The sequence below is a fragment of the Lissotriton vulgaris genome, chromosome 7, assembly GCF_964263255.1.
Source record: "Lissotriton vulgaris chromosome 7, aLisVul1.2, whole genome shotgun sequence".
In the NCBI taxonomy this organism is placed as follows: domain Eukaryota; kingdom Metazoa; phylum Chordata; class Amphibia; order Caudata; family Salamandridae; genus Lissotriton; species Lissotriton vulgaris.
The window spans coordinates 555853750-555878366 of record NC_141695.1 but is presented as its reverse complement, the minus strand read 5'-3'; the positions used below and the strand labels follow the sequence as shown (position 1 = coordinate 555878366).

Below are 24617 nucleotides of genomic sequence, written 5' to 3'. Positions count from 1 at the left end.
TATACTGAATAAGCAGCTACCTAGTATGTCATATGACAGCTCTTTAATAATGTAATCCCTGCCCTTTCACAATTGCTTTATTAACCTTCCTGCTTTCTCAGATTTGCTTGGAAATGCACCATTTTTCCACTATTTTTTCAAAATTTTCTAAGGGGGGAATTTCCCCCGAACCCTCCTTAGGGGGTTCGGGCTCGCTCGCTACGCTCGCTCGCTACGGTGCAGTATGAATATCTGTTTCCGCCTCACCACTTTCAAATGTCACCAGCCGCCAACGAGAGGGGGGAGACAGGTGTGTGAAGGAAGATGGGCCAAGCTTCCTGAAAACTTTTCTGACTTTCCTGATGAGAGCAACGTGCTCAAGCTGCCCCGTTCTCCCACCCACCCGCCTGCTGTCAGCTGTCCAGGCAGCCGTGACTGTATCAAATAAAGTGTTGAAAAATATAGCGCAGCCATGTTGATGCTGTGTTCAAAGCACGGGACAAATTCAGTGAACAAAAGAGTTAGTCAACCAAACGATAAATACATTGAACAAGCATTGGCATAGCCAATAGGTGTCGCTTTTGGGACCTTATAAGTATTTAGTTATGCAGCTTAATATCCTTGGTGCAACAACATCAACTGTTGCATGGCTAAACACCTATAAGGTCCCAAAGGCGAGACCTATTGGCTATACCAATGCTTGTTTTTCATCTTGCCAGGGTTTCAGCTATCTAAATCACTAATAAAACTGAAATAGATGTTGGTCCGAGTACCCCGAGACAACTTAATCATACAGATCCCAAAACAAAAGTTACCACAAAGAGTTCCCTCAAATCTTTTGCAGTTTAGTACACCCAGATACTTAGTTGTACCTGGGTGAGGACTCAATGATGAAGCATGTCACTAACAACAGCAACAGTGGGGCAGAGTCCTTTAAAAAGAAATACAAATCTCTTCCATGCAGACAGAATTGTACAGATACCACACTGTATATTAAAATCAGTACTAGCCAGATGTCAGTGGTGTGCAAGTGGCGCTAAAATCATCACTTTAAAACCATACCCTTGTCGACTGCAATCAATGATGGCAAATAATGTGTGCAGATACATCATAGGAATTATCATAATCAAACTATTAGGGACATTTGTAATCAGAGCATGCTTACTGCAGCTATACTCACTGGGGTTGGAAAAACATTCTTGCCTGGCGAGACATTTTCATAACCGTTCAGAAATACCATGTAATCTAGACTTACCAAGGAGGACAGGTATCCAAAGCATGTAGGCATGCCAAAAATAGATGGTATTTTGGAAATTTATACATGGTTTATCATTACAGATCTGGGCTGTAGTTTGCACCATATTAAATGTGAACACAGTATTAACATAGAAATGGCTGCTATACACCATAAGGGCAGATTTCGGACATGCCTTTGACGGATTCTTTTCCCCAAAAACTCAAGGCTTCAAACAGACAGTGAAGTTGAATTTCATTGCAGAAAGGTGGACTGATAGCTTTTAATTAACCAATTCTAAATAGGCATGGGACCTGCATAGTAACAGCAGCTAGTAATTTAACGTGGCTTGATCTCTTCGTCATTTTCTGCCACCACTCCGCCAAGTGCAGCAACCCAAGATGCACTAAGAGCAAAGCTTTGGTCACTCACTTACGAGACAAACACAGTTGCCACTAATCTAATCTCACTGCAAATTCCACAGTCTTACATTTGGTCCCTCTGCCACTATGTAGCGTGCAAATATGAACAAAATATTGTAATACCTGTAGTACTTTGAGAAGTAGGCAAGAGCACTGCATCTAACGCACTGAAAACACTACTAGTAACCTACCATCAATGTGTTTGGGGCGAAGCAGTATCCTATCTAGCACTACAATAAAGCATTGCAAGCGGAGCCTAGCACCATTTAAAACAGATGCTGCTGGGCGAAAAAATCCACCTGTTAGATAACTTAAGAGAGCAATATATGCATTGAATAAACATTACAGACACAGATTTGATCCCCTCAAAGATAGCTCTCTATTTAAAATATTGTTAAAGACTTTTCTTGTTTACATTATGTTGTTGGCCCACTGGTAAAGTATACAATGTGCTGCGAAGCAAAATGTTATGCACACTCCTCTTCATAACAATATTTACCAAGCACTGTCTAACGCATAACAACAGTTACCCAAGCAAAGCACATCAGACTCTCAGTATTTGGATACGCGGGGGATAGGAGCGCGCTGTTCTGGAAATGCTACCAGCGAATGCTTCTCCTACAGTTTCCTTCTCACACACTGACGAACGGGAACGGCACGTGTTTTCTGACTAGCAATGAGAGCTTTCTGCATGAAATATGATAAACAGTTTACACTTTCTTTTCCGTATCGCTTCGGAGGACTAACACAGTTCTGAAAAGTTCATCACAGACAGGGCAGAGCATGACGAGGGCAGTGAGGGGTGTGAGGTAAGCAGCTAGGGATCAGCGCAGTGCAGCTTTCAAGTGTCCCTTTTTGTCGTCCTTCAACAGTATCCTGCAGTCCAAACCAGGGCTATAAGGGGACAGGCAGTTCTAGCAGTTCTGGTAGGAAGCAACAGTTGGAGCCGAGCTGCTCCGGCGGGGAAAGCTAAGAGCTCAGTCACGCTGCAACATCCCTCTCTCAGCCACTCTGACCCAGCACCGGCACGATATTAAGGAGGGGCGAGACATGATTTTAAGGAGGGCCGAGAGATAAGGGATGGTCGCAGAGGTCTGCTGCGTGGTCGGCAACCTCCCCATTCAGGGATTTATAGGCATACTGTCGCCGCATGACCTATATAAGAGCAGAAACCCCGAGCCTTGAACTAGCATGGTGCAGGACGAGAACCCGAATCCCAGCCGCGCGATCGGTCAGATGGGATACTGCGAATGTCTGCGAAACCTCGCCCGGCAGCCACGTACAGCAGCATCCTGTGGAGAGAGGCCAGAGAGAATCACAGGGCCCGCGTCGAGCAGCCAGAGTCAAGCAAAAACAAGCATTGGCAGCGCGGCAGTAAAGCCGCGCGGCAGTGAAAGTGGCAAGCAGGGGGAGGGGGCATGGGCGATTTCCTTTCGGGAGTGTGCGACCATATGGCGACACCATATGGCACCGCGCGCTCCCGAAAGGCAATCGCCAAGATGTGCACACGTTGCATTGCAAGCAATGCAACGCATGCACTTCTTTGCTGAAAAAGCTCTGCCGATGGCATTAGGTCCCCCCCTTTGCAACGCATGCACGTTGCGTATGACGAGACCTAAAAAGTAAGGGGACGTGTAACGGGGCAGTTGCCACAAAGTTTAAAAAACACACCGAAAGGTGGGACAAAGAGCAACGTTTTACCAATAAAAAGAAAGGAATTCAGAAGGGCACAGGAAGAGGCAAATTGCAAGTGGTAGGTTTGAGGTGGGCATAGTCTGAACACCCAGAGTAGAGGAAGCATGCCTGGCAGAGCAGTGCATGTGTCCTGCTAGGCTTGACCTAAAAAGGACGCAACGAAACAGTACAGATATGATAAGTGTCTTGCCAGTGACCTATAGTCTTAATTCTCTCTCGTTGACTGTTTTTTAGGTGACTCATTGGATCCTGGGTAGAATGTATTGTGCTATAATGAAATGGTGGAGTTAATTTCACCAATCAAGACTAAACCCTGTCTATTAAAGCTGAAGGGCATGGAGAAGCGTTGTAGTCTAAATTAGTCCATTAGTCCAGGTGTAGAATAAGTAAGATGGATTATTAAGTAGATAAGATCAAGAGCTATAGTAAAGAGCCCCACCAGGAGCAGCCTTCCTGCTGCTCAACCCATTCTCCAACTGATTCTCACAGACATCCAACATTCCACTGCATAACCCACGCACCAATATTCCACACCACACTCACACTGGCTGAGCAGCAGCTATAACACATCTCCCTTCTTTACAGGGAACAAGAACACAATGCAATTGTCCAATAAATAATTTGCATTTGCCGAAAGATACAGGCAAAGAAATAACAGGTGTAGGAAGGTAGGATCTGCTTCTTATGGTTACCCCAACTTTTCGCTAAATGTGTTACTGTTTTTGACTAGCCTGACTGGGATCCTGCTAATCGGGGCCCCAGTCTTTCTGCTTTCTTCCTAAAACTGTTATGTCATGTACCTAGGTACACTCCAGATTGGATACTGGAGTACCCTTGTTAGTCCCTAGTTTATGGTGCGCATGTACCCAGGGCATAGGTACCGCAGAGGCCTCCCATGGGCTGAAGCATGTATTATGCCACCCATGAGAGGCCATGGAAAATGGAACTATTATTATTATTATTATTATTATTATTATTCTATGTTTCCTATATAGCGCCTGAATCGACCCCCGAAGGGGTATCTCCGCGCTTGCCTTGGGAACCGTCCTGGCTTTTCCCTGTGAGATAGCCCCTACAGGGTATGCCCAAGGTGAAAGCCAGGCATCCCGCCGCGGGGGGCAGTTGTGGAGATTAAGCAAGCTTAATGCCCAGAGTTGCAGAGTGTGAACCCATGATTAGGTCAGGCACCGAAGCGAGAATTATCGAGTCCATGGACATTTGAGCTCAAGACCCTGCCGCGTCGGGAATTGAACCCTGGTCCCGGGTCTGACCTCTGCTTCAGGGTCTGCCTGCTCTAACCAGTGAGCCACACTTCTCCTTCTCCTGCCATCGCAGCCTGTGTAAGTTAGTGAATGCACCACTTACTTTAGATATAGGTTTACTATATCTAAGGGTCACTACACTTAAAACCTATAAGCAGGCCGTAACATTCCGAAAGGCAGGGTGCTTGGTTCTAAGTGAGAGGGTGCCAATGCATGGGCAAGACACCCCTGCAGACTACGGAGTCCATTCTCCTGGGTTGTCAGTGTATCACCACTTATGACATATAGAGTGGCATTATGCGACAGCGTGATGACCAACTCTAAAATGGCTGAAAGTATCCCTATTGTGTTTGGTGTCAAACATTGTGGAATCATACCACAGAAGTGAGCTTCGGTGGGTCCCTGGTGTTCTCGGTACCAGCCTTCTAGTCCCGGGCAGTTCAAAATGGTGCTGCCGACCAAAGACAGATTTCTGCCCTCCTGCTGCTGAGCCAAGCTCGAGCAGAGGAAGGTGGAACAATAGGCATCCTGTCACAGGGTGGTGTGACCACCTCCCAGACAGGATTTTGTGTATTAGGGCTGGGTGGGTGCACTCACCTGCGACGAAAGTCTGCACGAGGGGCACATTTTAGTCCCTGTATATAGTCCAGTTCAAACCAGTCCTGGGAACCGTTGGCTCCTGCTCTGGCGCGAAACTGGACAAAGGACATTGGAGTAAACTCTCCACTGTCCTGACCCTCCTCTTGGAGGGTCCCCTGAATCTGTCCAATCCTCTCCTGTTGGCACAAAAGGGTTTACCTGGCTGTAGGACCCTAGATGCGACCTGGACAAGATTCTGAACCGGAAACTTTTGGGCCCGACTACGTCTCACACTCCGTCCAAAGCATTGTCTGTGCCCGAACACCATACAGGCTCCGTGCAGGACCTGTGGAGTAACAATGACAACCGAAGGTATCTCCCTTGGAGTGAAGGACTCACTCCCCTGCAACAGCGGGCACCACATCACAATTGATGGTCTGCTGCTCCTGAGCTCCTACGGACTACCAAGGCTCCAGCAACACAGAAGTTGGGTTCCTAGGTCCCTCAAGGTCCGAGCTGCCCTCTCACTGAGTTTGAGGTCAGAATCCCTTGTGGGGGCGGCAATACCCGCACCCCTGTGCATCGTGTTCATTTGCAGTTGCATTTGCTTGTTAGTGTTTCCTGAGCAAGTGCATTGGGTTCCATATAGCCCCAACCTCTGGCACCAATTCCTACCAAGAACTCTGGTCTCCTTGCACCGAGTGCTCCGTGGGCTGCTGTTTGGTGAAAGTGCTCGAGGTCCTCTTGTGATTCCTGTGCCTCCGGCCTCTGAGTCCACTTGAGGGTCAACTTTACTTTTCTTGGCCTCCCCTGGTTGCTCTAGGCCTGCCCTGACTCCCCTAGCTCTGGTGAGACTCGGGGACCTTGCTGGTCCGAAACGGAACCTTCCTTGAAGGGTAGCTGTTGCCAAGGCTTGTTGGTGCTCCCGTCGAACACCGACCCCACAGCACTCGACATTCTTTGTGAGACAGCTCGTAGCCAGCTCCTGGTCATCCTCGATGTCTCCTGGTCCCCATGGCGGCAGAGTCAAGAGCCCCCTCAATGCACCTGAAGCAACCAACATCGGTGGGCATTCTTCTACCGAGCCCCTGATCACTCCTGAGTGACCCAGACTAAGTCCCCTCTGCGTTCAGGTATTCATCAACAAGAATCCACCTTTGGATTAAGACGAACACTTTTCTTCTTTCCAGCAGTTGCTCTTCTTCAAATTCCTCCATAGAGATCGACTGCAGTTTCCGACGCCACTTTAGACCTATGCACCTGGGATAAGTAACTCTGGTACTACGGTATCCATGGGTGGGGTGGCTTTCCACCCTCCTAAGTTCCACTGGGTTTCTTCGAAGTCCACTGGGAAGGGTCCTTAAACTTTAAAACTTTAAGTGCGGCTTCCCCATAGAATTGTATGGAGCACGCGGTCGTGTTCCCACACTGCACCCGTCCTCCCACACTGCACCCGTCCTCCGTGAGGTCCCTACTTACTCACCTTGGGTTGTTCTTTGGGGTCCCAGCAATTCTTCATCCTCTTGAGTCGTGGTTGTTATACCATTATTTTAGTATATGGTCTGGTCTCCCCCTGGAGCCCACTGTGTATTAGTGCGATTTCCTATTGTTTCTGTGCTACAGTATTGTGTGCTTTGTGAGTATCTTCATGTAGATGATATTGTGACGAGCTAGAGAGTGTTATATTGATAAATACATATTTTTATAACTAATGTGTGGTTTTCCTTTCATTTAACAAACACTATAAGTTTGCATTCTGGTAAAACAAGCTGCTTAAAATTCCTTTAAGACTAAGCCTGAAGACTGCTCTCCACAGCTACCACTTGGATAGCTTTCTAAGGTTATCTTTGACCTTTTAAATCACCATAAGGGTTGTTTGGACTGGTGCAAGGTGCCCACTTTACTTAGTGGACAGCATATACCAGGCCAACTTCTCACAACAGGTGAACCAATTGCCCAATGAATAATTCGCAATCACGGAATGATACATGCATGGAAATAATAGGTGGGCCAATTGCAAACATCTGATGATGACCAGATGACATATATGTCAGCATCAAACATAATGATAGTTAAGTACAATAAATTGTTCTGCATGTCAACATATAATATGTAATGATGGTAAATGACAATGTCCGCAAATATACTCATAAGAATGGATAAAGCAAAGAATAAAACAGAACATGTCCTTCCTGAATGCAAAAAAATGCAAAAAAACTCCCCTTAACCCACATCTTTTCCCTTTCCAGCAACAAAAACAAATCACACACACTACCACACCCCGCTCCAGCGACCGACCGCTTATGCCACAAACGTACCAGCTGGCCAGGCTGACATGAAAAACAGCATACAGGGAACCAACCATCGAAAGTGTCATAGAGACCAACTCAGAGCTCAAAATACATCTCAAAGGCTCCTCCCAACTGTTATACCTAAGAAATGAGTCGCTTATTCCACGAGCAGTCATGCCAAACAAAACAGTCATCCTAACTGTAAAACACAAGAAATTATAGACTGTAATACCAACAAAATGAGTGACTTAATCCACAAGCAGCCATCTCAAACACAACAGTCAACCTAACTGTAATACCTAGGAAATGCAAATGAGTGACTTAATCCATGCACAATCATCTTGAAACAGCAACTCTCAATACAGCAACAAAACACCTATATATGTGGGTGATTCACCTATAATCATGCCACAACCACACAATGATGGTAACCAAGACACCCCACGCTCAGCAAGAAATGGGTGACCAAACCTAGTCTCATACCATACATAACCTCTGGAGCAAAAAATAAATATCAGTCATCCTTCAATAAAGCATCTCTCCCAAACAAAAGCATGACATGTGTGACTTAAAACAATCATCCCACAAACACATGACTACTGTAGAAATGGGTGGCTTACTCCTAAACAGTAAGCCTTGAAAACAAAAACAAAGCAACACGTGATTAAGCAAGAAAAAGGATGATATACTACCACACAGTCACCCCTCTCGCAACATAAGTAGTATTAAAGAACACATGAAACAAGCACACCAAAAACTGCAAAACGCACATAGGCTGCACTCTGAAATGATTCTGAGCATGAAATATGACTTAGCTTGTAAAAGGCACAAACTAACCACATTGTTGAGATACAACCCCACAAAATATACATATATTAGTACCACTCAAAATCATACATGGTTCCGAAGACTGGATAATGCCTTAGGTTAAAATCCAGCAAATTCACAGTAAGTGCAGAGCACATTTCTGCCTCCTCGACCCAAATGTTTGGTCCATACTACATATTGTTCTGTTCTCTGCCGTTAATATAGGGCTCCAATACAGCCGCCCAAACTAAACATAAGAATTTCCCTAACTGATGGCCGCGGCAAAAGCTCCAAAGCGTCGCGGGCCCACCCCAGAAGAGACAGCCAATTAATGCACAGTTCCCTACAACTTCCATTTGATGTTGTTCACAAAGAACAAGTGTGGTGTGCTTCAGGGCTGAGGCATAGACAGTCATTGCCAGAACACCCAGTCGAGAGAAAAAAACAAAAAACTTCAAACTGCTACCTCCACAAATCATTGTAAAATGTTATACCTTCACACTGTAACAGTCAATCAAGGGAAATGCTGAGTAAACAAAGATGGCGGCAACTAAGAATGACCCATGCTGGCTAGCTCCAGGCGTGTCTATGCTGCAAAACGTCGCATTGCAGGGCACCAGCTGAGACGCAGCCGAAATCGGGAAACACCTATTACAACGATGGGAATTGGTTGCGGTGCCATCGCAACGCAACTTTTACATCGCAGGATCCTCTTCATCGCATTCGTTTACAACGCATGCGGTAACTGCGCAATGACATTTCCATTGCATGAAATTACAACGCATGCTCATGTAAGCAATGCAGATGGCAATTACAGTATAAATAATGTTAGCAATCATGGCATGATTAGAAAGTATAAATAATGTTAGCAATCACGGCATGATTACAACGCATGCTAACTCATAACGCATAAGATGACATATTTACTGAAAAAAGAATGTTGATGACATGTTCTTAGCTTCACCACTATAACGCTGCATTTTTATTGTTTATTAATTTCAGTTGATGTGTGGGATGTTTTTTATTAAAGTTGGCATGGCGACGCTTTTCGCCCTAAAAAAACAGAACTATGGTAGGACGGACAATCACAAAGAACGGGTTTACATGTTGTATTGACTTGCGATTATCCAGTGTGTGATGTCATGTGCTTGCCCATAGGAAGCACTGTCTCTGCGTTGCAACGCCGTGCATTGTGAACATTGCCGGTGTAACGGTGTTTGCGATGAGTTGGACGCGTGGTAAAAGCACGCGTTGCAATTGTGTGCGATGTATGAACATACATCCAGATCACCACCTAATTTTTCAGGGAATTTGAACCTTCTTGCTTGGAAAGTGTCAGGCAATCCAACGACGAATGGTCTGGCCTTTCGTCATCAGCACTCACGCTCCTCTGAGAATCCTGGGCACCAGGAACACACTATAGGTACAATTACATTTGGAGAAAATGGTTTTGTTAGTGCTTGGAGAGGAACTTGGAGCCCGTGGAGGCTCCTATCGTGAATATTGTTAACAATTTGACAAAGGCCTTTCTTATAGATCTATTAATTGTTATAGATCAGCAATCTCTTCTGGACACTCCCGTGTCAATGGTAAAACAGTAGATAAAAATTTTATAATTTGTAGGGTTCTGAAAAGTATTAAACTGAGGAGACCTCCTACACCTAAATATCAATCCTTGTGGGATGTTAAAGCTATTTTAGATCTTTTTTTATCTTGGCCTTATAACACCTCTCTTTATGGAAAATGTCTTTCCATTAAACTCGCAACTCTCTTGTGTTTAATTTCTTGTTGTAGAGTTTCAGATGTTAAACCTCTTGATATTTCTAATAGATCTTATGATAGGTATGGAGTTAAGTTTGAAATCCTTAGAAGGACCAAAACTATGTCAGACTCTATTTTTTTATCCACGTTTTGATCTGTGCAAAAACTCTGTGTTGTAGATTGTTTGAAAGAGTATGACTCTAGGATGAGATATTCGCCCTCAGGATGCTAATCAACTCCTTATTTCCTTTGTTAAATGCTTTAAGCCAGTTTCTTCTTCTTCCATAGCCAGATGGGTCAAATCTGCAATGAGACTTGCTGGTATTGACCTTTCAAAATTCCAATCCCGCTCTCTGAGGTGCTATGGCCAGTAAATCCTTCTGCTCTGGTGGTAAGTTGGATGATATCCTAAAAGCGGCTCATTGGTCAAATGCATCCACTTTTGCTCATCACTACTGTAAACCTAACGAGCATATGTCTGATGTGGTCCTTCAAGGCTACCAACATGCATAATGTAGCCTCCTGTCTTGTAATGAAATTGCAAATCTCCTATTAGCATGACCAGAGAATATGGATTTCATTAAAGACACGGAGGCTAACATTATCCCACCTGTCCCTCCCTTGGACGGAGTTCTTATTGCTATGTTGATTATTTTATGTATTTGATTATACTGCGTTACCACTCGAGTTTACCACCTTTTAACTTTTTCCTCCTTCTTTTCAGATAAATCCACCTGATGGATTATTCTCATCATCTTCTAATCCTACTCACTCCGTTTCCTTACTTCGGACTCCTGTTTTCTCTACTCTCAAGATCAAGCTGGATCTCACCTTTGTTGAACTTTTATTGCTTAATTTCATTTAAAAGAGGCAGTCTGTTTGCTCCTCATGCCTTTTAAACCATGTGTTCACTGCATTCTAGAATTGTTTTCTTTATGAGGATGTAGTGTGGCTGCTTGTGACTGCATTAAAAAGATTATTGCATATTAGAACATTGGAATGTTGGGAGCTCCATTGAAAACAATGGAGTGCTACAGGCTTACAATGGCTGGTATAAGCCTGGAGCTCCAACAATCCAATGTTTCTTTGTTCACAGCTCTGGCTGTGAACAAAGGCTTTAGGGAGCCTGAGGGGATTCCAATATCCTCACGCTGCCATAAGGCTGTGTTCTTTTTTGTTAGAACATTCTGCCCTCTAGAGGTAGAATGTTCTAATAGCCTTATAGCCCTTCATAGCTGGGCTATACTGGCTATTAAAGTCCCTCTCCCTTGTTAAAGGCCCTCGCCTTCGGCCATTAATAACCGGTACAGCCCTCTACGGCGGGCTATAAGGCTATAATGTTAGCCTTTCTGTCTTTAATGAAATCCAGATTCTCTGGTCACGCTAATAGGAGAATTGCAATTTCACTCAGCAAAAGAAACGTTTTTGTGTATTTTTAAGAGAAATGTTTTACTAACGCATATAAAAGAGAGACATCTTCCAAATGCAGCCATGTGTGTGACTTCCAAGCCGCCATTGTCTTTGCTAATAACCCTGCATTACATATCTATTATTACAGAATGCAGGTACCAGGGTGAACTGGAAATTAAAAGGCTGCTGTGTTTTCACTAGTGGAGGGCGAGCCAACAAATTAACAGGGAGAGCCGAGCCAAGGGTCTGGCTCGGCTCTTGGAACCCGTTCACGAGCCGAAAACTGAAAATGTTTGCTACCTAGATCATACAACAAACATCACGGAAAATATGATAAAGTCTCTTCAAAATTCAAAAAAGTGTTTTTCTTTAACACGTCAAGCTTTGACATTAATACAACACATTATAGCACTGCACTGAAAAGTACTTAGTTGAAAGTGATTTTTTAAACATGAACGATTAATGAATGAAAAGGCAAGACAGTTGTCATCTAAAAAGTGCACATGACCCAGATTAACATAGAGCAACATTATTGTCTATTAAATCAAACATAATACGTTTTTGTACAACTGGTATTCCGAACTCACATATTTGAAAGTAATTTCATACTGATAATGAAGAAAAAGGAGGTTTAGAGAAATAAAATATTTCCCTCAGATCACACAATTTAAGGGGCGAAGGCATGATTTATCCAAGTCTTCTGGTTTCACTTTATACAAATCAGCCACTAAATAGGTATTTAATGAACTTTCCTTTCTCATGTTAACGCTTTGTTTTACCACTTTGTTCTTTTTTCTACAGTTATTATATAGCGCAAACTTGACCGGAAAGTATTGTACAGCTTTACATGATCTTTAGGTACATTATACAAGGGCACATCCCTTTTTATAGGCACGGAGAGATTGAGCAATTTGCCAAGAATCACAGGATGTTGAGCTAGCACCGAGCCTTGAACTTGGCTCCCCAGTTCACTAGTCGTCTGCTCTCGCCCGTCACATTTCACGTCTTCCACATCTTCACCTAGTTGTATGTCTGTAAGTGCCTGACCAAGGTATGCTATTATCAACTTTAGACTGGGCACAAGCTAGCGCAAGCCAGACAGTGAGAAGTAACACCAGTTATGTAGCTATTGCTGGGAAAACCATTGAACACATAGTATGCACTTCTCCTGCTCTCCTGCAGAAACACAGACACTGGCTTAAATTATTTTTTCTAACAAGAGGAATCCGAATGTGCAGAAGAGCTGTGATTGAGTCCCTGTCAGCCACCAATCTCAGGCTAACTGCTGCTCACGAGAATGCAACAAAGTGAGCAAAGAAAATAAACATCCAATCGGCAGTGTCTCCTTAAATAACCATTGAGCAAAGATGACAGTCATATCAATCTGGTTATCGGCCCCCCAATTTATAGTACGCTCTTCTGCATCCCAATGCCTGCACTTTTATCTAAAAATGTTAAATCTTCGTGACTTTATTGTATGAATTTGTGGCACTATAAGTAGCCCAACAAGAGCAGCAGTTATGTGAATTACTATACTATCTTTTAACATTTTTGTATGCAATGGATTTCTCTGCCTGCACTTCTTCCTAAAGACTTCAATCTTAGTGACTTGGTTTAACAAATTTTAGGTAGATCCATAAGAGGCAAGCAACATTACACACCAAACCTAAAAGGGTGCAAGAAGGGAATCATGATTATCAGGCTTCTCCAACTTTACACTAAATTTCCACCTTCTTCCTTCAACTGACCAGAATACATTACCGATCCAGATTCCAACGAGAAGTATAGCAAGACAGTAGATTTGCCGGTTTTCATTACTATTTTCTAAGCGAGCATTTGGATCTCCCGGCATATGTGGAGGTCTCCTGTCCAAACTCACCAATGATCCAGCAGTAATGGACCTCATCTTACTCGAATGGTGACTTAGACAAATCTCTGGTCACAAAAGTTACATTATGAAAAATATTCAGCATTCCACTTCCATTAAGGCTTTATCCAACAAAGAATGCAGTTAGAATTATCTCAAGCATTGACAGTGACATGTTGTAATCTAATGTGGTTGGTAAGTTCTGCCATGACAGCTAAATATACTATTCTAGTGGAGATGGTGAAGATGTCCTACACTGGTTTGAATTTGACACTGAGGACAGATACCAAGACAAATTATAGTTCAAAATCGTCTGTGAAGCTCTGTGAAAAATTCTCAGCAGTGTTCAAGGAAGGAGATGTCATTCCAGACCTTCTTACAAGATGGATGTTCAAACACACTGTTTACTGGATGTCTGTTTTAATGGCTAGGATTTGCAGCCCTTGCAGTAGAATCATAGGTGGCAGCCTCTATGTCAGAGTGAAGATTCAGATGGACAATCAAAAGTCAAAGTACAAGCAAACAGGGAAGAGTGACAAACAACATGACAGGAATGAGCACCCCAAAATACTTGTGACTTTTGTTTCTACATTCTGCTTGCCTGCCTCTTCCAAGACTAGCTGCTAAAAGAAATTAAAAGAAGTCAGCCTTACCAACTCTGGGTTCAATTGTCTTGTTGGCACCTTCATCCATAAACACAAATCGCCCACCGCCAAAATCTTTGGCATAGTCTGAGAGATAGAGTAGGGATGTGTAATCAAATGAGCCATAGGTGACCTGAAAAAATAATGAAAGCATAAGATGATGCTTATTAGATCAGAATGTTTTCTATGGTGAAGTTGCTAGTTTAATCAACATGCAGGTCTGTTATTCACAGGTTTCATAAAATGCAATAGAATTCGATAGACTGTTAATTAAATTCTTTCTTCCTGAACAGCAGTGGTACATTTCAGAGTTAAGGGGAGAACATGTCACAGACAAAATCGTACAAGAAATAACTATATTTGCACGTTCCCCATTGTACATGATACAGGGAACAATTGGATGCATAAGGTCGAAACCCCCAAAAATCTAAGACCTCCAGACCCACATGTGGACATTTCAGGTAAGGGAGCATTTTAAGCCCCAGTAAGTAACAACAGGCCCATGTATAGAAACAGAGACTGATGGAACACAGTGGTTTTGGGCAGAAATAGACAGGTCACATCACATGTAAATCTCAGGAAATATCTTGCGGTTAGATAGCTAAGCTGCCACACAAAAATAGATCATGTTCTCCTCCAGACTCAGGAAACCGAACAGAACCTCAGTGATTAGCACAGATGTCACAGAAATAGGACACCACCATCCCCATCTGCTAGAAGGACGAGCCGAGATGCGCCAATCACAATGTTTGGAATTGATTGGAAACAACTGAGAACAATGTATCCAGACAGACCAGACATTGGGTACCTTATGGTTCAGACAATGCAGCTAAAGGTGGATCTATCCCAATTCCTTGGTAGAATGAAGGGAAGTTGGGGAAAGTTGGGACATAAATGGAGGAAACACAGTACTGTTTTATAATATAGTGAAAAAGAGACTACCAGCTGAAGTGCAGGACAAACTAGACAACCTAGTGGCCTTAGACGCCAAACCATGTACAGAGATACAAGCACACAAAACACTTCTGTAAGAAGAAACAGGAAAAGGAAAAGTGCAAAAAAGAAAAAATAGAAAAAGCAGCAGCAAATTCTGTCCACCTGAATTTAGCTAAGAAAACAGTGGGAGGAGTTGCCAGTGCCGCTACCCAATTCGCCGCAGGACCCCTGGGTGTGCCACATGTAAGCACCGCAATGGAACCCCAAAAATATGTCCAGGGAAGAAATAACAAGAATGGAAGAGGGGGCGAGGAAGGTTTGGAGAAAATAGATCAAAACATGCTAGAGTGGACAGACATGCCACTATTGCAGGATGCCAGGACATTTTATTAGAGACTGATGGTTCAAAAAGAGCAATGAACATAACAACCAGGCAAGAGCAACATACAGCTAACAAATGTCAGCACCTGGTGCCATTGTGGCACAACCCGCCAAGTGATATAGATTTCATAGCCCCAAAAACAACTACAGCCTCAACAGCAATTACAGCCCCAGCAATTACAGCAGCCCAAGCCCCAAATGCAGTACAGGAGACAAAAGACAGTGCTGCCCATCTTACAGCACCAGAACTTCAAAGGAGGGGTAACGGTCAGGGGAGGGAACCCCTTTCAGCAAAACTACATGTGAGGATATGCCCAATGAAGGTGCACATGGAGTGATCGCACGTGTCCAGCCTTATCTGTAACCCACAGGCCAGATGAGGAACCCACTGAAACTGTAGCCATAATTGACCAGGAGTACAGCTTTCTGATTGACACAGGGGCCACCATGTTCTGTGAGAAAGGACTCCCGCTGTCATATTCATCAAAGGACACACAGGTTCTCCAAGGCTGTGATGAGGGTTCCATTTAATAAACCTGTGGAGATGAAAATAGGGGGGTGATATGATAACCGCAGTCTTTTATTCTCCCCAACCGTCCCTGCAAATTGTTAGGACACAATCTTATGGTAAATTAAATATGTCCATCCACTTTGAGGAGAATGTGACAATAAAATATGCTCAACATCCAGCAATGTCTCGCACACACATCATGACAATGGTAACACACCTCCCAAAACATGATCAGGTCAGGGCTAGACCCACAGACATCTCAGCCATCACTAGAGCAGTATATACCATTGTTAGACCTGACATCCTTGGCGTGGTTTTTCCCCATCTTTTTGCCTCTGACTCATGTATTTTTGATGCTGTGCTGGATTTCGTTTTTGCTGATTTAGATGATTTGGACCCTCTGCCACTGCTGAACAGTGTCAGAGGGTAAGTGCTCCCTCTGTAAATTGTCACATTGATTGGGTATACCTGATTGGCATATTTGTATCACCATGAAGTCCCTAGTAAAGTGCACTGTGTGTGCCAGGGCTGGTGATGACAGATGCTACTAGTGGGCCTGCAGCGCAGATTGCGCCACCCACATGAGTAGCTCTAAAATGGTGTCTCAGGCCTGCCAGCGCAGGGCCTGTGTGCAGTCAGTGGACTGTCATGTCCGCCTGGCCAGTGTCCCCGCTGGCTGGGCTTAACCCTCCCCTGTCTGTGCACATCAGCCACCCCTATGGAAGGCTCCAGGTACCCCCCTGGGCAGGGTGCAGTGTATGGATAGGGTAGAGCATGTACTAGTGCATGTAACAGGCTCTGGTGGAGAGCAGCAGCCACTTTGTGTGCTCACTGCCGTAGGGCTGTAAGGCTCCCTAGGGTAACATGGGGAGGCTGGTCCCATTGGACCCCAGCCTATCTCCCTATAGGAACAAGATGGAACATCAATGAAAGATATCCCTGAACTCAGAATTAAATGACACATCTTTTAGTGAAGGTTGTTTTTGGATCCTGGGGTTGAGAATAGCACTTTTAGAAAGTGGCTGTTCTTTTGTATACACCTTTCTGTGTGCTTGGGCCTGTGTGTGTGGAATGCCTGCGTGACAGGAGCTGCAGGGCCCCGGAGGGGGTTGGAGTCAGCCCAGGGGTGAAAGGCGACATCTGTTGCCCGGGGAAGGGGAGAGAGAAGCGCCTGATAGTGCTGGGCTGTGCCTGCCTGACCACCGTGCTGGCTAACTCCCCTGCCGGCCCACTGTCACCTCTGGCCCTGAGGCTGTCAGGAAGAAGAACACCAGAAACATTCCAGAGCCAAGGATCCCCTTGCACAAAGGACTTCAAAGGCGTTCAGGGGTATAAGGGAAGGACCCCTTACTACAGAAGATTAGATTCTAAAATTCTACAATCAAGAAGGAACCTCTGCTGGAAGAAGGACTGCTGAAGGAGCTGATGGAAGATTGCCTTGCTGTATGCTTTAAGGGCTGACCTATCCTGCTGTCCAACTGAAGGAGAGGAGGAGAAAAGGGACTTTGCTGTGGGCTGTGTCCCTGCCTGCTTGAAACTGCTAAGACTTTGCTGTGTGCTGTGTCTGCAACCTGAATCTCCAAGGGCCTGAGAAGAGCTGGCTCCCTGTCTGCAACCCAGGAACATAAAGGTTGCCCAAGGCTCCAAGAATCTGCTGTGCCCCCATGAGGCTGCTGTGTGGCGAAGAGATCGTGACACCGTGTGTTTGCCTGCTTAGCGCATTGGCTGCTCTCTACTGCTTGAGAGCGCCGCGCTGACCCAGCCTGCTGCGTGGCCCAGATCGACGTGTTCATCGACACGTGTGTGGGGCAGACCGGAGACCTGTGAGCCTCTGCAGCGCGAGGAGCGCTGAAAAACAATTGCTGGCCGTATCACCGCCGCTGCCCGGGGCCAGAGAACCTCTGTGTGAAGCGCCATCCTGATCGGAGCTCAAACGGCGAAGAACGAAGCCGCCGCGCTCCCATTGGTGGAGGGAGCCGAGCCCCCTCACTAACGCCGCGACGGGATTGGCCCGTGCGGCGTAGCGTCATCGGCGAGGTGGGCCGTGATTGGCCGAAGTCGCGGAGCGTCATTGTTTACTTGCCCGGGAGCCGCGCTGCCATTGGCTGACTCCCGGGTGCTGTGGAGGCTCGCCTGAGGAGCCGCGAGGGGATTGGCTGCCTTCGCCGAGGCGGCTGAAGGAGCCGAGTAATCGCCGAGATCACCGCCGGGCCCGGGAAGAAGTGACCAGTCCTCGCCGAGGGAATCCGAGGCGTCCCGCACCCCTGGCCAGCCGTCCCCCCACAAGGTGAGCAGCACCGCCTCCCCCGCCGCTCGTTGGATTGTCGAGAGCGGGCGGGAGAGGACAGGGGACCGGCCGGGGCGGGGACGCGTGCCATCTGCACGGCTTGGGGCGCCTGAGTCCCAGGAAGGCGCAAGGCTGCACAAGGGGGAGGAAAGAGTCCCCGAGCCTCGCGCAGAAGCGCATTGACAGCGCTTGGAGTCACGAGAGGAAATTTAAACGCTGGCATTGTTTCACTTGCTCATTTTAAGCACGTTTAAATTACCAAACGCTGGAATTGCTTCTTTGCTCATTTGAAGAGCATTTTCAATCAAATAACATTGGCATATCTTTGTGCTGATTTGAAGAGACTAGAGACATTTGTTTTGATAACTTCCTGAAATTAAGGAACACCAAGTAAGATTAAGTGCAACCTTTACGATAAAATGCTAAAGTTATCCACAGAAGTGATTATTATGCAACTGCTTCATTTACATGCTGAAACTAGATAAAGTTATATATTTTTATAAAAATATACTTACCTGTGTGGTCTCAGTTTGTGGTGGATTGGGGATTATTGTTGTGTTGAGTGCAATTATTATACACATTGCCTTGGGGATAAGCCTGCCTGCTCGCGCCAAGCTACCTAGAGGGAGAGCGGAGGTTATCTACTGTGTGTATTCCTTCACCCTGACTAGAAGCAAGGGTCCCTACTTGGTCTAAGGTACTTACCTCTGCCAACTAGAGACCCCCAGTTCTAACATTGGTGGCAGCGGTGGGATTTTGAACTAATAATTGCACTTGACCTGCAGTGATCTCTTGTACATCACTAGTCTAGTTTAGCAGCACAGGTTGCGCAAGATTTTTTTTTCTTTTTGGTGAAACCTTTTTGTTGAAAAGGTTAGGAAGCATCATGTCTTTGAAAGCGGCAAGCATGAGAGTAGAATTGGAAGTGGAATTCGCAATTCAGGAGTTGTACAACTACAGAAAGGTTCTCCTGAAGCAATTCTGCAAACAGCTTGGATGCCCAGTGAAGGGCAGCGCAAACAAGGAAGAGCTACAGAAAGCTCTGAGGGCCTGGTGGGAGGCCAAACATGTTGTCTCAGAAGAAGCTACTGAAGTGGACGGCACACAGGAGAATGTTGTTTTGCTCAGTGATTTGCCAGTGCGGTCAGCATCTAAGGCTGGCAGCAACCACTCCAGTAGGAATATTTCTCCAGAGGAAGTGGAGGAGAATCAGAGAGCTAGGGCCCATGAGATTGAGCTTTTGAAACTCAGAGCGGACGCCGATCAGAAGAAACTGCGCCTGGAAGTTGAGAGAGAGGCGCAGGAGAGAGCGGCGCAGGAGAGAAGGCATGCTCTCGCTTTGGAGGAGAAGAAGTTCGAATTGGCTCATGAGAGGGGCATGAAGGAGTTGGCCATCAAATATAAAGAGAGGGTGTCCAGTTCTAATGGTGGCAGCGCACAACCAGTACAGGCGGGTAAGGTATACATACCAAAGGATCTGGTACAGAATTATCAGCGGGGTGAGGATATTTATGCGTGGTTCAGAGCGTATGAACTTGCCTTAAAGATGAATGAAGTGCCTGAGAGGAATTGGAGGGCAGGATTGTGGAAGCATTTTGAGGCCTCTGGGAGGGATGTTTTGGCGCCCTTAGATGCAGAGGATGCTTTATCCTACTCCGCCATGAAGGAGGCTTTATGCCTCAGGTATGGGCTCACTGCAGAACAGTACCGCCAGAAGTTTAGGAACTTCAAGAAGCTTGATTCAAGTACTTGGGTGGAGTGTGTGAGTATGTACACGCGTGAACTGGAAGGTTGGATGAAGGGCAGCAAAGTTACTGATTATGTGGGGTTGTGTCACTTGATTAGTAGGGAGCACTTAAGTAGTTTATGTGTCCCAGAGCTGCGCCAGCATCTTTTGGATAGCAAGTTAACTGATCCCAGTGAGCTTGCTAAAGAGGCGGACCGGTGGACTAGCACCAGGGTCCACAAGGGGGTGGTAAGTACCCCAGCCAAGGGTGGACAGGGTCCCCAGCAGAAGAGTGGGGGGGACACGGGTAATCAAAAGGAGTCTTCTAAAGGGCCCCAAACTGGTTCCCAGGAGAAGGTGTCTCAACCCCCCAAGTCTAAGAAGTCCTGGCCCCGTAAGGGCAAGCAGGACAACAGGCCCCCGCCTACCTGCTTTACATGTGGGGAGGTGGGGCACATTGCCCCCAAATGTCCAAAGAAACCTCCAGCACCCATTGGTGCTCCAGCACCGGCGTTAGCCAGTGTAGCTTTGGGAGGGGATTTGATTTCTAGTGGGGAGGAGGGGTTAGCAGTGATGACCCTTGTCTCTTTAGGAGACCAAGAGATGGCCCAGGAAGCCTTGCTGCCCTTAAATACTAAGAAATATGGGCAGAAGGTGACCATCAATGGAAGGGAGATAGACGCTCTGAGAGACACCGGGGCCAGTGTGACATCTGTCAGGTGTCACTGGGTGTCTGAAGAGCAGATCATTCCCAATGTACTCCGTCCTGTGGTGGCAGCTGACAGTTCAGTGCGCTACTGCAAGTTGGCACGTGTTCCATTTGAGTGGGGAGGAGTCTCCGGTACATTGGAAGTTGTTGTAAGTGATGCCTTGCCTGTAGATTGTCTATTAGGTAATGACCTGGAGAGCTCTCCATGGAAAGATGTAGAGCACAGGACTCACTTGGAGATGTTGGGTTTGCCTGCGTGGATCTGTGTGTCCACCCGGGCCATGACAGCCAGAGAGGGCGGTCTAGCAGAGCTGGAGCCTGGAACAATGGCCCAGGAACCTACCAAGAGAAGAAGGGGTAGAGGGCGCGGGAAACCGGCCCCCACTGTTCCCACGGTCCAGGAGGAGGCAGACCCAGAGGGGGATGCCCTGGAACCTACAGGGGAGCAGGTGGCCGAACTAGGGGAATTGCCTGAGCTGTCCCAGTGGCAGCAAGAAGGTGGTCCCTCCAGGGAGGAATTCTGCCAGGCTCAGAAGGAGTGCCCTTCTCTCGTTGGTGTGCGGCAGCAGGCTGCCGACCAGGCCGCAGGCCTGGGGTCCAAGGAGCATTTGATCTACTGGGAGGATGACTTACTTTATAGTGAGCCTAAGTTCGCTGAGCCCGGTGCAGCCCGAGTGCTGGTAGTGCCCGAGCGCTTCAGGAACTTCCTACTGGGTCTGGCTCATGACGTGCCTCTCGCAGGACATCTGGGGCAAGACAAGACCTATCACAGGCTTGTCACCCATTTCTACTGGCCCCAGATGAAGAAGCACGTCGCTGCCTTTTGTAAGTCTTGTCAGGCCAGTGGCAAGAGTGGAGGGAAGTGCGTGGCACCCCTCCAACCCTTTCCCGTGGTGAGCACCCCTTTTGAGCGGGTGGGCATTGACATTGTGGGGCCCCTGGATCCCAAGACAGCCCTAGGCAACAGGTTTATCCTGGTCTTGGTGGACCATGCCACTCGGTACCCGGAAGCCATCCCGCTCAGGACGGTCACAGCCCCCGTGGTGGGCCGTGCCCTGATGGGGATCTTTTCCCGTGTGGGATTTCCAAGGGAGGTGGTCTCGGACAGGGGGACAAACTTCATTTCTAGGTATATGAAGTCCCTGTGGGCGGAGTGTGGGGTGACATACAAATTCACCACTCCTTACCACCCTCAAGGAAATGGTTTGGTTGAGAGATTCAACCGCACCTTGAAGGGCATGATCATGGGCCTGGAAGAGCCCATGAGGCGGAAATGGGATGTCTTGTTGCCATGCCTGTTGTTTGGCTACAGGGAGGTGCCTCAGAAATCCTTAGGGTTCAGTCCCTTTGAGTTGCTGTATGGCCACCCTGTCCGAGGGCCTCTTACTCTGGTGAAGGAGGGGTGAGAGAAATCCCGGGGGAAAACCCCTCAGGATGTGTTCAGCTATGTGCTGGCCATTCGCAACCAGACCAAGCGCTTCAGGAAGCTCGCTCAAGAGAACCTGGAGGCTAGCCAGGAGGAAATGAAGAGGTGGTATGACCAGAACACCTCTCTAGTGGAGTTCCAACCTGGACAGAAAGTGTGGGTGATGGCGCCTGTGGAGCCTTGTGCGCTCCGTGACAAGTGGTCTGGGCCATACGAGGTGGTGGAGCGCAAGAGCGAGGTTACCTATTTGGTTAACCTGAAGACTCCCAGGCAACCCCTGAGAGTGCTACATGTGAACCGCCTCAAACCCCACTTTGAGAGGACTGAAGTGACTATGCTCAAAGCTACAGATGCTGGAGGGGAGGAGGATAGTGATCCTCTCCCTGACCTCCTGGCAGTCAAGGAGCAGGATGGGTCAGTGGATGGTGTGATACTCTCACCCACCCTGACCCCAGAGCAGCAGAAGGACTGTCGCCAAGTCTTGGATCAGTTCGCCCCCCTGTTCTCCCTGACCCCAGTTGTCACCAAGTGGTGCGTCCACGATGTGGACACCGGTGACAACCTGCCTGTGAAACAGAAGTTTTACAGAGTGGCTGACAAGGTCAGGGCTAGCATCAAAGAAGAGGTTTCTAAGATGTTAGCGCTAGGGGTAATTGAGCCCTCCAGCAGCCCCTGGGCTAGCCCAGTGGTCTTAGTGCCTAAGAAAGCTGCTACACCTGGTGGCCCCCCAGAACTCCGGTTCTGTGTGGACTACCGCGGGCTCAATGCGGTTACCAAGACTGACGCGCACCCCATCCCCCGAGCTGATGAGCTGGTGGATCGGTTGGGAGCTGCCCGGTACCTGAGCACTTTTGATTTGACTTCAGGTTACTGGCAGATTGCCTTAACTGAGGGGGCCAAGGAAAGATCAGCATTTTCAACACCCGAGGGGCACTTCCAGTTTCGTGTCATGCCCTTTGGGATGAGAAATGCCCCGGCCACATTCCAGAGACTGGTCAACCAGGTATTAGCAGGGCTGGAGGAATTCAGCGCAGCATACCTGGATGACATTGCTGTGTTCAGCTCCACATGGGAGGAACACTTGCAACACCTCTGCGCAGTGTTGAAGGCTCTGCAGAAGGCAGGCCTCACTATCAAGGCCAGTAAGTGCCAGATAGGGCAGGGATCTGTGGTGTACTTGGGACACCAGGTGGGGAGCGGCCAGGTGGCGCCCCTACAGGCGAAGATTGATACCATTCTGGCTTGGGAACCCCCCAAGACCCAGACTGAGGTGAGAGCCTTTTTAGGTCTCACCGGGTATTACAGACGGTTTGTCAAAGGTTATGGCACCATTGTAGCCCCTTTGACAGAGCTGACATCTAGAAATCAGCCCAGAAAAGTGAATAGGACTGAGGCCTGTCAAACTGCTTTTGACACCCTCAAGACTGCCATGTGCACAGCCCCGGTGCTTAAGGCACCTGAGTTTTCAAGTGAGTTCATTGTACAAACTGACGCTTCAGAGCAAGGCGTGGGAGCAGTACTCTCCCAGGTCAATGAGGAGGGTGGAGACCAACCAGTGGCTTTCATTAGTAGGAGGCTACTCCCCAGGGAACAGAGATGGAGTGCAATCGAAAGGGAAGCTTTCGCTGTGGTCTGGGCTCTGAAGAAGCTGAGGCCCTACCTGTTTGGGACTCACTTCCGTGTTCAGACCGACCACAGGCCCCTCAGATGGTTAATGCATATGAGGGGCGAGAACCCAAAACTGTTGAGGTGGTCCATTTCCCTACAGGGGATGGACTTCACGGTGGAGCACCGCCCTGGTACAGAACACGCCAATGCTGACGGTCTGTCCAGATTCTTCCGCCTTAGTGATGAGGACTCCCAAGAGGTTGGGTAGTTCTCCCCACTTTCAGCTGGAGGGGACACGTGTTAGACCTGACATCTTTGGCGTGGTTTTTCCCCATCTTTTTGCCTCTGACTCATGTATTTTTGATGCTGTGCTGGATTTCGTTTTTGCTGATTTAGATGATTTGGACCCTCTGCCACTGCTGAACAGTGTCAGAGGGTAAGTGCTCCCTCTGTAAATTGTCATATTGATTGGGTATACCTGATTGGCATATTTGTATCACCATGAAGTCCCTAGTAAAGTGCACTGTGTGTGCCAGGGCTGGTGATGACAGATGCTACTAGTGGGCCTGCAGCGCAGATTGCGCCACCCACATGAGTAGCTCTAAAATGGTGTCTCAGGCCTGCCAGCGCAGGGCCTGTGTGCAGTCAGTGGACTGTCATGTCCGCCTGGCCAGTGTCCCCACTGGCTGGGCTTAACCCTCCCCTGTCTGTGCACATCAGCCACCCCTATGGAAGGCTCCAGGTACCCCCCTGGGCAGGGTGCAGTGTATGGATAGGGTAGAGCATGTACTAGTGCAGGTAACATGCTCTGGTGGAGAGCAGCAGCCACTTTGTGTGCTCATTGCCGTAGGGCTGTAAGGCTCCCTAGGGTAACATGGGGAGGCTGGTCCCATTGGACCCCAGCCTATCTCCCTATAGGAACAAGATGGAACATCAATGAAAGATATCCCTGAACTCAGAATTAAATGACACATCTTTTAGTGAAGGTTGTTTTTGGATCCTGGGGTTGAGAATAGCACTTTTAGAAAGTGGCTGTTCTTTTGTATACACCTTTCTGTGTGCTTGGGCCTGTGTGTGTGGAA

At 47.2% G+C, this 24617-nt stretch overlaps 1 protein-coding gene across 4 annotated transcripts in view; it reads right to left on the bottom strand.

Annotated features, from left to right (window-relative positions):
• The window catches only part of OGFOD3 (2-oxoglutarate and iron dependent oxygenase domain containing 3), a 1065090-nt gene that overhangs the window by 149269 nt on the left and 891204 nt on the right, over window positions 1-24617 (bottom strand). For all 4 annotated transcript variants that reach the window (XM_086930659.1, XM_086930658.1, XM_086930657.1 and 1 more), the window contains one exon: window positions 13961-14084. In XM_086930659.1, the coding sequence (XP_086786785.1) occupies window positions 13961-14084 (124 nt within the window). The remainder of the gene's footprint in view (window positions 1-13960; window positions 14085-24617) is intronic.